General features: G+C 37.5%; 1 protein-coding gene across 1 annotated transcript in view; it reads right to left on the bottom strand.

Annotated features, from left to right (window-relative positions):
• Positions 1 to 11,690, bottom strand: part of TfIIEalpha (transcription factor IIEalpha) — a 51,589-nt gene extending 39,899 nt beyond the window's left edge. The window contains exons 1-2 of the mRNA XM_068388693.1: positions 11,580 to 11,690; positions 857 to 989 (exon numbers count right to left, since the gene is read on the bottom strand). Coding sequence (XP_068244794.1) covers positions 857 to 977 — 121 coding nt within the window. The 5' untranslated portion in view covers positions 978 to 989; positions 11,580 to 11,690. The remainder of the gene's footprint in view (positions 1 to 856; positions 990 to 11,579) is intronic.
• Between the last annotated feature and the right edge of the window lie 1,442 nt (positions 11,691 to 13,132).

Raw genomic sequence — 13,132 nt, 5'->3', positions numbered from 1 at the left:
TTAATTTAATATCTAAAATTAAAAATTTGAATAGTATTTTATACTTTTCCTAATTATACAATTCTTTATTAGAAGCTCGACTTCAGCAAAGTTGTAAAAGCCATTTAAACTTATAACGAGGTAAATGGTTGCATGTAGGGTGGGGTAAAACAACCCTCACTTTGATTTCAATCCCATTATGAAATGTTGGAAAGAAATTGAAGTGCAGTACAGTGTCAAACTTTCACTGTAATCCAGTTAAACCTTTCATTTACGATAAGACGGATGATATTCATTCCACGTAAATGTACCATATTACAGTACAGTACTATACAATCATAATGATGAGATGACTAATATGTTTCTTACACAGTGAAATTAGTGTCATCAAGAATATAAGAAAGTTTGGATATGATATTCAAGGATTTTGTCACTAACTGAAAATACGAAAAATGTGAAAGATCTTTATCATATTTTCTTGTTAACGTAGATAAGTGTGAGAGATAAGACTAACACAATGTTGAAAATGCTATACAGTATCACATACAAAGCTTTGGAAAATCAACGATATTATAAGAATGTGAACGGATTTTTTAAATTATCATATATTTCATTCCAATATTATAACCATCCAGTAACCTGAAAGTTTGAGCCCTATCAAAAGCAAAACAGTTAATCTAAATGTGTTAGAAACAAATCTATGCCTTTACTAGGCATACAATAGCATAACAATAATCAGATATAAACTAGCTGGAAGCATTAACGAGTTCACTACCAAGTGGATCCAAAGCATAAGAAAGCAATGGCTTATGCCATCAAACTTTTACAACTCCTTTTCAGTGAATTATTATAAATTGAATGTTCCTCAGTTACTTACAGCAGTTTCTCACAAGCATATCTATGATCAAGACATCTTCTATTCCATAAAATCCACGCACCACAAGGCGAATCAACATTTGGAGATTGGGGGGCACTTCTAAAAGGACTTCACCATCCATGATAACAGATTTCTATAAGAAAAGAAATAAAATGAGCCACACATAAATACCAATTAAAGTAGCTGAATCTCATAAACTCAAACCTTATAATTGTGAGAATTACATATTTTAAAAATAAAACTTATTCATCATTGTATTTAGTACATTAAATTTATGCCACTTCTTCATGGCATATACAATAATTCATCAGTTCACTATTATTATTATTACTAGCCAAGCTACAACCCCAGTTGGAAAAGCAAGATGCTATAAGCCCAAGGGCTCCAATAGGGAAAAATAGCCCAGTGAGGAAAGGAAATAAGGAAATAAATAAATGATGAGAACAAGTTAACAATAAATCATAATAAAAACAGTAACGTCAAAACAGATATGTCCTGTATAAACTATTAACAACGTCAAAAACAGATATGTCATATATAAACTGTAAAAAGACTCATGTCAGCCTGGTCAACATACAAACATTTGCTCCAACTTTGATCACAAAGTTCATGTAGAACCATTGTAGAATGTGCATATACTGTAGTACTTAATCTGACATTTCATAACTGTTCTTTAAAAAAAATTTGAGAGCTTCAATATGCTACACCATTGCAAAGATAGAATTTTTTCATTATAAATAACTTTTCAAATTCTTCATGTGCCTCATCTAACATTAGATGCATTTCACCTGCAAACACCAAATACAGTATAGGATACTATATCTCATGCATTGTTATAGAATTTACTGATCATAATGTTCCTACTAACAAAAGACTACATGAAATTTCTCTTCATAAAAGATTTACTCGGAAGCAATAAATCTACTCTTTAGCTATGGTAAGCAGCTCTTCTAGGAGAAGGACACTCCAAAATCAAACCATTGTTCTCTAATCTTGGGTAGTGTCATAGCCTCTGTACCATGGTCTTCCACTGTCTTGGGTTGGAGTTCTCTTGCTTGAGGGTACACTGGGGCACACTATTCTATCCTATTTCTATTCCTCCTGTTTTGTTAAAGTTTATATAATTTATATAGGAGATATTCATTTTAATGTTATTACTCTTCTCAAAATATTTTATTTTTCCTTGTTTCCTTTCCTCACTGGGCTATTTTCCCTGTTGGAGCCCCTGGGCTTATAGCATCTTGCTTTTCCAACTAGGGTTGTAGCTTAGCAAATAATAATAATAATAATATGATATTTTCTTAATAAAATAAATTTTTGAATATACTTACCCGCTGGTTATATAATGGCCAAGTCCCTGGACGCCACGGCAGGAAATTCAAAATCTCTTGCGCAACTAGTGCAGATATGCCAGGTGTACCCCAGCGCCCTCGCAGTACCACAGGTAGAACTATACCCAACCAATTCAGATTTTCCATGCCCCATGGTCTCTAGAGGAGAGGAGGGTGGGTCTAAAACTTATATAACCAGCGGGTAAGTATATTCAAAAATTTATTTTATTATGAAAATATCATTTTTAAATATAAAACTTACCTGCTGGTTATATAATGGCTGATTGACACCCATTGGTGGCGGGTCAGAGACAGCTGCATAATTGGAAATTCACTTAAGAGTTACATAAACAACTTAAGTGGTTCTAACCTGATAAGGAAACTGACAGCAATGCTCTGCCTCATTTTGTTTGTTATCCTTAGGAGATCCAGTGATCCACTCGGGGCTGATGATCTCTAGGAGCTGTCAAATGGTACAGCCACCTATAACATGACAGGACCTCAACTAATACCCTTGTTCCTGGTGCTCTCTAGGAACAAAATGACCACCTGACTAGGTCAAAGATTGCGGAAGATTGCCGAACAATCTTCACGTACAATCATAAAAATATATATAACAGTTCGAAGAGAAGAACAGGGGTACTAGGAATTTAGGGAAATGTAGTGGAGAATGTTTCACCTACTACTGCACTCGTTGTTGCAAGTGATCCCAGAACGTAGACGTCTTCATAAAGAGACTGGACATGGTAAAAGTAATGGAAGGCGAATACAGGATTACCCCTTCACAAGGCTGTATATGCGATGCTCTGCAGAGAACAGTTTAGTTTAAAAGTTACCGAAGCTTCTACAGCTCTAACTTCGTGTGTCTTTACTCTTTCAACATCTTATGATCTGTCACCCAACCGTGTGGAAAAACCTTTGTAACCAAAGTCTGTACGAGATGATAGAATGTTTAAGACATGGAAAGACATGGAGAGTGCAGGCTTCTTGACCGTGCATCCAATAGTTATGAATAGACTCTTAACCTCTTTGTTCTTGTCCCAATAAAACTTCATCGTTCTAATCGGGTAAAAAAACTCTTCTCAGCCCATCCCAAACCAAATTCAATAGAAATGAGATCCCGAAAGATTTAGGCTATGGATGAGAAAGATGTTTGTTAATGACCAAGAATCCAGGTTGCAAGGTACCTATGGCTTAACCAATGTGAAGTCCGTGTTCTTGCTAAAAGAGTGAACTTCAATGACTCTCAACTATGATAGACTTACTCAGAAAGTCTCCAAAGTCAGGCCTTAAAAAGAAACCAAGGGTAAAGGGTCGGATCTGTCACTACCGCGAAACTCCAGAAACGAACCCTAAATTTCAGGTTGGCGCATCCTGCTGATGCCTCCAAGTCCTCTCAAATGATCTGAGAAGACCTATAAGGTCTCTATTTGATAGATCCAATCTTCTGCGTCTGAGGACAGATGCCCGCATACTCCTGTACCCTTTGATGGCCGAGGAGGAAAGAAAATGTGTTTTCTTCTAAGGTCTAAGAAAAAATATACCACTTGTGTTAGAGTTACCTAATGAAGAGCCGGCTCTAGCTCTACACCACTCCATAAAGCACTCTAATTGGGTTGGAAAACCTTGAGGCAAATGTCCTTTGTACAAGCGAAAACCTCAGCTGTCTCCTTCGAACAACCCTCTAGATCTTAAGGGTTTTCCGAAATACTGGAGGCAGGTAGACCTAAAGCTTGAAGGTTTAACATAAAACGTTCGTGATCCTGACACGGGGAAAAGGACTAAAGACATGCTTCCAGCATGAGTCCAGTATGATTCCAGCATGCTGCCTACACCCAACATGCCGTGAGAGAGAAGAGGGATCTAGAACCGCCTCCCAAAACTTGACCATATCGGTCGCAAGAAACCGATATTAAAGCTAGGCTTGTTGAAAAGAGGCATCAACAACGTGAACCTCATGCTGTGAGGTTAAGACCTGATCGTGTGTAATCAGCGAGTGTTCAACAAACTTAAAGCCAAAGCTTGACACGAGGGAGCGTTAGCTGCGAAGCCAGAGAGACGTGAAGGAGAGACAATAGTCTGTTTATACTGCTGTGAGAAAAAGACTTGACTATATGTGTCTAGTATGTGACCATAATGTCGCATGTGCTTGCATTGCCGTAAGGAGCGTGCCGTATGCGTTCACCTTGTCGAGTGGAAACGGCGCTGTGTGTGAGCCCCGCTTGCTGTAAAACTACAGCGTGCTGCGTGGAGGCGACAGCATCTCGACCGGTCATTGACGGAACCGATTGCCGAGAGTTGTCCCGTGTAGGATGCGTCTGCATGAGTGAGAGTCACGCGTCCCGCAGACCGCGAAAATGGGACAACTCGTTGAAAGGATCAACTTTGACTGTCAGCGTCCAACATACGACCAGACTGGCGTCTGCGTCTGTGACTGCGTGAGGGAGAGACCAGAACTTGCGTCTGTGTCTGCGTGACGTCTGCTGTAAGAGAGAGACAAGACTTCTACAAGCCCCTGCTCTAACGCTTCTTGTAACACGAGCATATCTCTGCGAGAAAGCGTTACTAAGCATAGAGAACTATGCCTTCTGACACTGGTCGGAAAACCATTTCCTTGATCTCTGGTAGTCCTTAAACTCTTTAGGAGAAAATTTTCTCCCCCCCCCGAGAATCGTAAACGCTAAACACAGATGAAATAGACCTCTTTTAGCTCAGACCAAATCTACACTCGCGGGGTAGCGAGTGCGCCAACCCAAGCATGGGCGAAGGCCTGGAGAGAACATCAACCGCAGTCCTGAGAGCGACCTGGGAGAGTCCCTATGACATTTCAAGCGCGCCTTGTGCGCGAACTGAACGTATCCAATGCTGTGAGATACCGTCAACAGTAGTCGCTAGACCTCAGAAGAAAGTAATAGAGCTTTCCCCAAACTGGGGGAGGGAAAAAAGTATGAACAGAAGTAGACTGTAGACTGAGCACCTTTTCCCCCGAAGAACTATGTGTCTTACACGATTCTGATGCCGATACGTCGCCTTCTTCCGAAAAGAAAAAACTTCTGGCGAACGTTAGATACTGCAGGATAAGAAAACATACGACTCTTGAAAGGTCTAGGACAAATCGATTGGTGACTACCAATTCTAGGTTTTGCATCCTTCGATGAGGACAAAGTCCTTCCTCCCTGAAAGAGAGTCAGATTCCAGAGGAAGAGCTAGGATTGTATGTGACTTGTCTGACTTCCGCTTCTAAAGCGGAAGAAAAAACACACTCGATGGCTTCCTGTTTAAGCATCAAAACATGTTTGCTGCGAAGGAAAATTCTGTTCGCGTGCATACATTACGAGTAACTTCCTAGTCTGGAAGACAGGGAAAATGTAGACAGTCATTCTCGTCAGGGAACTGCATTCTAATGTGCAGAAAACAGTTACAAGATCCAAGATACCATAGCGATGATGAACTGATCGCTTCAAGACATTCCAAGTTCGTCATTCCAAAGTAGAGAAAGAACGTCTTGGACTGCATTAACGATATCGCTCAGCGGAACAGACGTTTAATGCACAAGGTCCGCGAAGAACCTCAGCCTACCGACCTTCCTTATCCCAAGGGTTGGAACGTAAGGAAGAGATATAGGACTAGGGGCAAGGTAAACACAAACAAACACCTCCTCCAGAGCACTGCGCTATGTTTACGAGTCACTAACAAGAGCGGTTTAAAAGCATAAAACCTTAAATCATAAAAGATCTGCCCATGGTGGGAGATATACTTTTACGTTCTATTCTCATAAAAGGCCTTAATGCCCTTTCTATTGTTGCAGCTGCAAGCGCTGTATCAATCTCTATAGTAAGGTTCGTTATTTTCCTGAGAATGATTTAATGTTAATTTATTAATTTATTTTACCATTAATTTACTAGGCCAACGTTCCCTAAAGGAGCCCTTTGGGTTAAAGCATCTTGCTTTTCCAACTAGGGTTGTAGCTGGCTTGTAATAATAATAAAATAAAATAACTAGAGACACCATCAACTCAACTAGCGAAAACTCTGAAGTCGGAACAAGGAGCAGCAGGTAAAAAAAAAACATGAGGGAAACTCTTTTGAAAAATTCTCATGAGTTTCTGAAAGTTATTCCCTTCCTTTTACAATCTCTATCCTAGGAAGAGAAGTCTTGATTCTTAGGAATCCACTCCTTATGCTTCTGAATTCAGACCTCAATACTTAGAGGTTTTAATTCTAGTTAGAGCTGGCCTTGGTCCAAGAATATAAAATCTTTCTAGTTAAGATTTATTTCTTAATATAGCGCCTGGAGCAACTATAACTTAACACTAGACGTTCATGGTCAGGTAGACATCAAAGTCTATTGTCATAGGTAGCGAAGCGCCCACACTAGCGCTGAAGCGTCCACACAGCCGCTGAAGCGTCCTCACTGGAGCTGAAGCGTCCATACTGACGTGGCGCTTCGCTCCATTCCGTCGACGTTCCGTTTCCGTTGCCGCACCGTTCCGATGACGCTACGCCAGCTCTGCTGCCTGGCGAACGTCGGTGCGTCTGTATAGACTGATACTAGGTGCTATGAGCAGTAGGTTTGCGTTGAGCAGGTAATCGAAGTAAAGCATCCACTTTCCCCCACCATTGAACATTGCGGTTGGTAGGCCGCCTGTGCGACAACAAGTCCTCACCGTTAAAGACACGACGCCCGTGCGACCGTGTCAAAGACCGGAATCGAGACATCCAACCGCACTGTTAACGGCAGGCTGAAAAGACTGCATAAACGAAGATAGATGCTGTTTCATGCCTAACTACAAAGATCAAGATCAACCTTAGGCGGTGGCGGCACTGCGTCTGCGCCGCATGAAAAGTAACACACGCAGAACGAATCTAATTTTGTTTTCAGCTTAGCGCCTTTGAAAACACTAATACCTCGCTTTATCTATCGCGAGGGTGAGCGTTCTGGTGATCGACAGAAAACGCTCGAGAGGACTTCAGTTCGGGACTTAAAAGACTGTAACGCCTGGTTACCCTCTCGATTTCTTTTGCAGTTTGACTTAACTTCTCCCCTGGGTCCGGGAGCTTGACAGAGGTCTAAGGCTAGGATAACGACAGGTCCCAATAGAAGCACTCTCCACTTAATAAAATTCACTGCACAATTTATCACTAAAAAATTTGCACTTTACTCTTTGGAACAAAGATAGTTTCATAATTACCTGAAAACCAAAGAATACTCTCTCTCAAAGGAAACGAACTCCGTAGGGAGAGACTGATAATTCTGTTACTGGACAATTGTTTGAATGGGAATACAAAAGTACCGAATCCCATATAAATGTAACAAAATATTAAATATCAAATATTAAATATTACCTTAGTAGGTATAACATTTATATAATAAAATAAACCCTTAAATTAAGGAATTCCAATAAGAGATGAATCATCACTCGTATTATTTGGAACATTTACACTTAAGATAAAAACGATCTTAGTACTGTATTCCACTACGGAAACAACGATACGTAGAATCGTGCACTACTGTACATCGATTCGTATAAACATTAAGTGAAATTTAACTTCCTTTAATTTCTGACTAAGGAAAAATACTGACAGGAACAATTAATTTCAAAATAAAAAGTTCCTTTTATATACTGTAGTACAAATAAAAAACTTGAGAAGTAAGAAGAATGTACTATTCATAAAAATCTCTACGAAATATCGTAATATTGTAACAATACTGCTTAGCAAACAGATTGAAGATTATCTCAAGAAAACTATTAAAAGGATAACATTTTCTTAGATTAATAATCCCTTAATTAAATTTATAATTTAATATTTCAAACAAAAGTATTCACTTATAATTCTTTGTAAAAGCAAGTTGGACTTATAGCCTATGACATAAGGCTGTGACGTCACCAATGGACAAGAAGTTTACCTTTCGTCCTATGCTTTCGTGAGGTTTAAGATAGGTCGATAAACCTTTTAACCTTACCTTTTAAGTTATAAATATATGATCACATTCAAATAAAAGAAAAAAAGGTGAAAGCCTAAACTCAAAACACGTTAATACATCACCAAATAACGTCCAGAGTAAAAAGCAAGAAAGAATTTCCAAAAGAACCGACGGCTACGCCGGCAGGGAAAATCTGAATTGGTTGGGTATAGTTCTACCTGTGGTACCGCGAGAGCGCTGGGGTACACCTGGCATTTCTGCGCTAGTTGCGCAAGAGATTTTAAATTTCCTGCCGAGGCGTCCAGGGACTTGGCCATTATATAACCAGCGGGTAAGTTTTATATTTAAAAAATAATAATAATACTAATAATAATGACAAGAAATTTCCAAGAGCCCCTGAGTTATTAAGGCATTCAAGTAAAAACAGTCAAGATCATTATAATTTATCCAACATTCCCATTTCAAAAAACCTAAATAACAGACTTTGTTATAAAATCTATATAATTAACAAAAAAAAGACATTATCTCACACAAACTAAACTACCAGATCATAAAAAATAATGGGATAGATAATTACAAAAACAAATAAGTTTGCGAGTATGTAATAAACATATAGTACAACTGCCTCAACTTGAAATTATTGAACTACCAGAACATAAGCAAATAATGTGATAGATAATTACAATAACAAATAAGATTATGAGTATATAATAAACATACAGTACAACTGCCTCAGCTTGAAGTGATTGAAATATAAACTATGTGAAAGTCTGGTTACAAAGTATTATCATTAACATTCCCTTATTCAACTTAATTATTCTAAATCTATTATTTTCTTGTAGCCTAAATACAAAGGATAGTCTAATGACAGTTAGCAAACAATTTCATGCTTCCATTTTGGTTCCTTTCAACCAAGCCATACCTTCTTCTAATCTTCAAGAGTGTAAACAAATTACTATAGCCATGAAGATATGATATTACTCATTGAATTAATCCTGTGAAATCATAGGCAATATATATTCTCTTGCTTCTCCCCTATTACTTTTCTATTATTATTATTACTAGCCAAGCTACAACTCTAGTTGGAAAAGCAAGATGCTATAAGCCCAAGGGCTCCAACAGGGAAAAATAGCCCAGTGAGGAAAGGAAATAAGGAAATAAATAAATGACATGAACAAATTAACATTAAATCATTCTAAAAACAGTAATAACAATACAAAAACAGCCTAACAAACTAGTTTCTGATATCTTCAGGCAATCGCATAACACACACCAGGTCATCCTCAATTTGCCTGAATGGGGATTGAAAACTTTCGACATTTGGGAAAATAATTTCCATCCGTCAATATTTTGTGAAACCTGCTTTATCCTATGGCAAAAATAAGATTAGGCTAGATAAGAGATAAATAATTTACAATGGTTGTAGATACGTCAAGTTTAGGACAGAACCATACTCTGGAATTTAAAATATTTTCTCTATGTTTAAGTGAGTATTGGGTAAATATGTGATACTTTAATTACTAGTAAAACTGGAATTCCCTATAGGAAATGGATAGTGTTGGCTAGTTTGGTCTTTTTTTTCTATATGTTTAATGGGGACTGGGGGCCATAATAACTTGCGCATCGGTCGATTTCAGACCACGAGTCCATTGTTTATATTTTGTGAGTAATTAGTAGTTACTACACATGCATTGTTTGCTTTTGCCAGCTGTTATTTTTTTTTTTCTTTTTTTTATGATGATGTAATCATTACCTATTTTTTTTAACCAATTACAAGCTTCCAAATATTTATGCACAAGTTCCCTGATATTGTTCTACAACGGCTATTTTTTTCCCCACCCTCCCCTAAGTTTCAGCTTGATTATCATCACATAAAGATGTCTCCTAGAGGTACAATTTATTTTTAGAAACTAGTGTAATTTCATCTCCGTTCACTCTATAGTATAGCTATTGTTGCTCATGTGAAAGTAAAATATATCTCCTTAATAATGACTCACGGGAATGGCATGCATAGCAAATCAATGTTCCACCTGCCAGAACAGAGGACTAGTGGGGTTAGGTTTATTTGGGTGAGCGTAGTAAAAACCATTTGAGGGACCTGATATGAATTATAGGTAATTTTGATACTTTAATTTCCTGTCACTAACATATCCCATGTAATTTCCCAACTGGTTATCTTGTGTGTATTATAAATTTTTTTACCATTAGTATTGCTGCAAATCACTCATTTTTGGTGGTTCCCCACCCAAAACCTCGAATTTCCTACTGGGATCCCCCATATTTTAAGGGGGGAGCCTTTGTATATCAGCGGCCAGTTCCTCCTGCGTTGATTAAAAATGGACATCAACTAACCTAAACTTTCCCCCCTTAACCCAACCTACAGGCTGAGTCCGTACTTAATTACCTAAGTTAGCCATAATAATACATACTGGTGGCTGCCATCATACATACACCTCTAAGGGGGTAAGGAAAACTCATGAACGGGTGGTTTGTGCCCCCCCAACATTCAATATTCATGGTCAGAAATGGATAAAAAACAAGATAGCGAATAGGAAAAATATATGGTTCATGTGTTTGGCTAAAAGTTACAGTATCATATATTTACTGCACTTTGAATTATTGTAGCCTTCACTTTTACTGAACTACAGCATCCTAAGTTAGGTTGGGACATGGTGCCCTACAATAGGTTAGGTGGCTGCTGTTATTAAACATCCATTATATTTCACATATTTTTTAGTCTTTCCTTTTATCATTGGGGTGTATGTAGGCTATGATAGCGGCCACTTGTATGTATGATGATGGCCGACTAAGAATACGGCAGTGTAAGGGGGTTAGCAGTGGGTGTTAGCCCCCCCCCCTCCCATTAGGTAGGAAAGGACATGGCTTGTAGGTTAGTTTAGGGGGAAAGTTTAGGTTAGTTGGTGCCCATTTAATATGCACATTGGAGGAACTGGCCGCTGATATACAAAGGCGCCCTATTACTGCTATTCTTGGAGAGAAGCTCTCACTCATAAATAACCAATTCCCATTAAAATTAAGAGCAGATTTCAAGCTGTTATAACTTTTCTATCTCCGGAATAAATACTTGTGCTAAGCTAAATACTTTTGTAATGATAAGAAAATAAGAGCGGGCATACATAAACTAACCGATGTGCATTGCGTAAGCATGACTATCTTAGGATATCCACTTGGGTACAGACTAACCTTGAATAGGATATGTTTTATTATAGTTACGGACGGGACAAGCATTTCTACTAGAAAATATGCGTCTTTTACAGAATTATTGAAAAATGCCAGTTTTCTTCGAAAATGACACTTATTTTCAGCCTACCATAGTTCGAATCCCAGTAAACTGACAATTTGTAACCTCCGTTTAATAACTAGGGTAGCTTATATAACCGGAAAAGCTTTATTTACATTATTTTGTGATAAACTTAAACTGTTAAATGTCGAGTCCAAGTACTTACAGAGGTCAAAGGTCATGGATATTATTATTTATGACAGCTGACTACCAAGCCGCTGTTATTAACGGGGCCGCTGCTGGACTTTTGTTGTTATTCGTTCAGGGTTACCAGATTATTTCGACTGGATTATCGTACATGAGCCTTAATATTGTCGTTTTTAAACCAAAATTATCGTACACAGTTTCAGTATAATTATTAATAAATCACATGATTGACTTATTTCAAAATATTTTAATATATTTTTTAATTGAACACACACATGTATATACCTAAGGTATGTATCGTACATCGTACTGGACCTAAAATAATCGTACATGTACGATAATTATCGTACGAATGGCACCCCTGTATTCGTTTGTGTGTCTTCTTCTTCTTCCGCATTGTGGAAGTGACCTATACTTATTGCAAATAAGTGAATTTGGTATCATGAATTAAGTTACAAAAATGATATTGGAAATAACCATTAATTTGGCATGTTGAAAATAAGATTCGATTAGGAAAAGATGACATTAAAAGGCAACTGTTAGCATCAAAATATGATCTTCAATTAATCTTGTTTTGAATATAAAAAAAACAGACACCAAGATGGAAGTATAAACTTATTCTGTGATATAGAAGAAAATTCTAACCACTTCATGTTATATTGTCCACAGTTTAGTTATATAAGAATAAAAGCAATTTATAAGAATAAAAGCAATTGAGTTCCAACAACCATACGAAGAAGATAGTGCACAAAAGTAGGAAAATTCCTTTTTGAGGGGAAAATATTGAAAATAAAAAAAGTAGTACAACAAATGTGGATGAAAAGAGAAAAACTAGTGAAAATAAGGAACAGACAAAACTTTAACGACCTTCCACTCGATGTCAAGAATAGCACAAATGTGGCTGCCTTCAAGAAAAACCTGAAGACTTATCTTTTTAGAAAGTGTTATAATAGTGACCTGAAAACTATTAAGCCTGAATACAAATGCTAGCGAAATAACTGATAACGATACAGAGCAAAATATTAACTGGAAAGGAATTATTTTTTTCATACACCAAGGCCCGCCTGAACAGACCTTTAGTGTTTGATGGAGGGCGAGAAATAAACCTCTAAAAGTAAAAGTAAAAGGCGAAGCCTCAATGTGAATCTGATCTGATTGTGGAAGTGACCTATACTTATTGCTGGTACGGCTACTCGCATTTCAACACGTCATCTTATGTATTTCTTTGCCGCCAGGGTTTGCAAATAAGTGAATCTGGTATCATAAATTAAGTTATAAAAAATAATATTGGAAATAACCATTCATTTGGCATGTTGAAAATAAGATTCGATTAGGAAAAGATGACATTAAAAGGCAACTGTTAGTATCAAAATATGATCTTCAAATGTTTACCTTAAAAGAATTAATCTTGTTTTTTCTAATATGTTTGTTCTTTATTTCTCTATTGCTTCTCTTTTAGCTAATTGTAAGAAATATTAAAACTCTATTCATAACATTTGTTTTCACGCACAAATGGTGTACTTAAGGTATCTTAACAGCGTGCCTTTCTCTGCTAGAGCATAAATACCATCC

The sequence above is a fragment of the Palaemon carinicauda genome, chromosome 15, assembly GCF_036898095.1.
Source record: "Palaemon carinicauda isolate YSFRI2023 chromosome 15, ASM3689809v2, whole genome shotgun sequence".
NCBI classification, from domain to species: Eukaryota; Metazoa; Arthropoda; class Malacostraca; order Decapoda; family Palaemonidae; genus Palaemon; species Palaemon carinicauda.
Note: the sequence above shows the minus strand (reverse complement) of the source record. Positions and strands in the feature narration are given on the sequence as shown.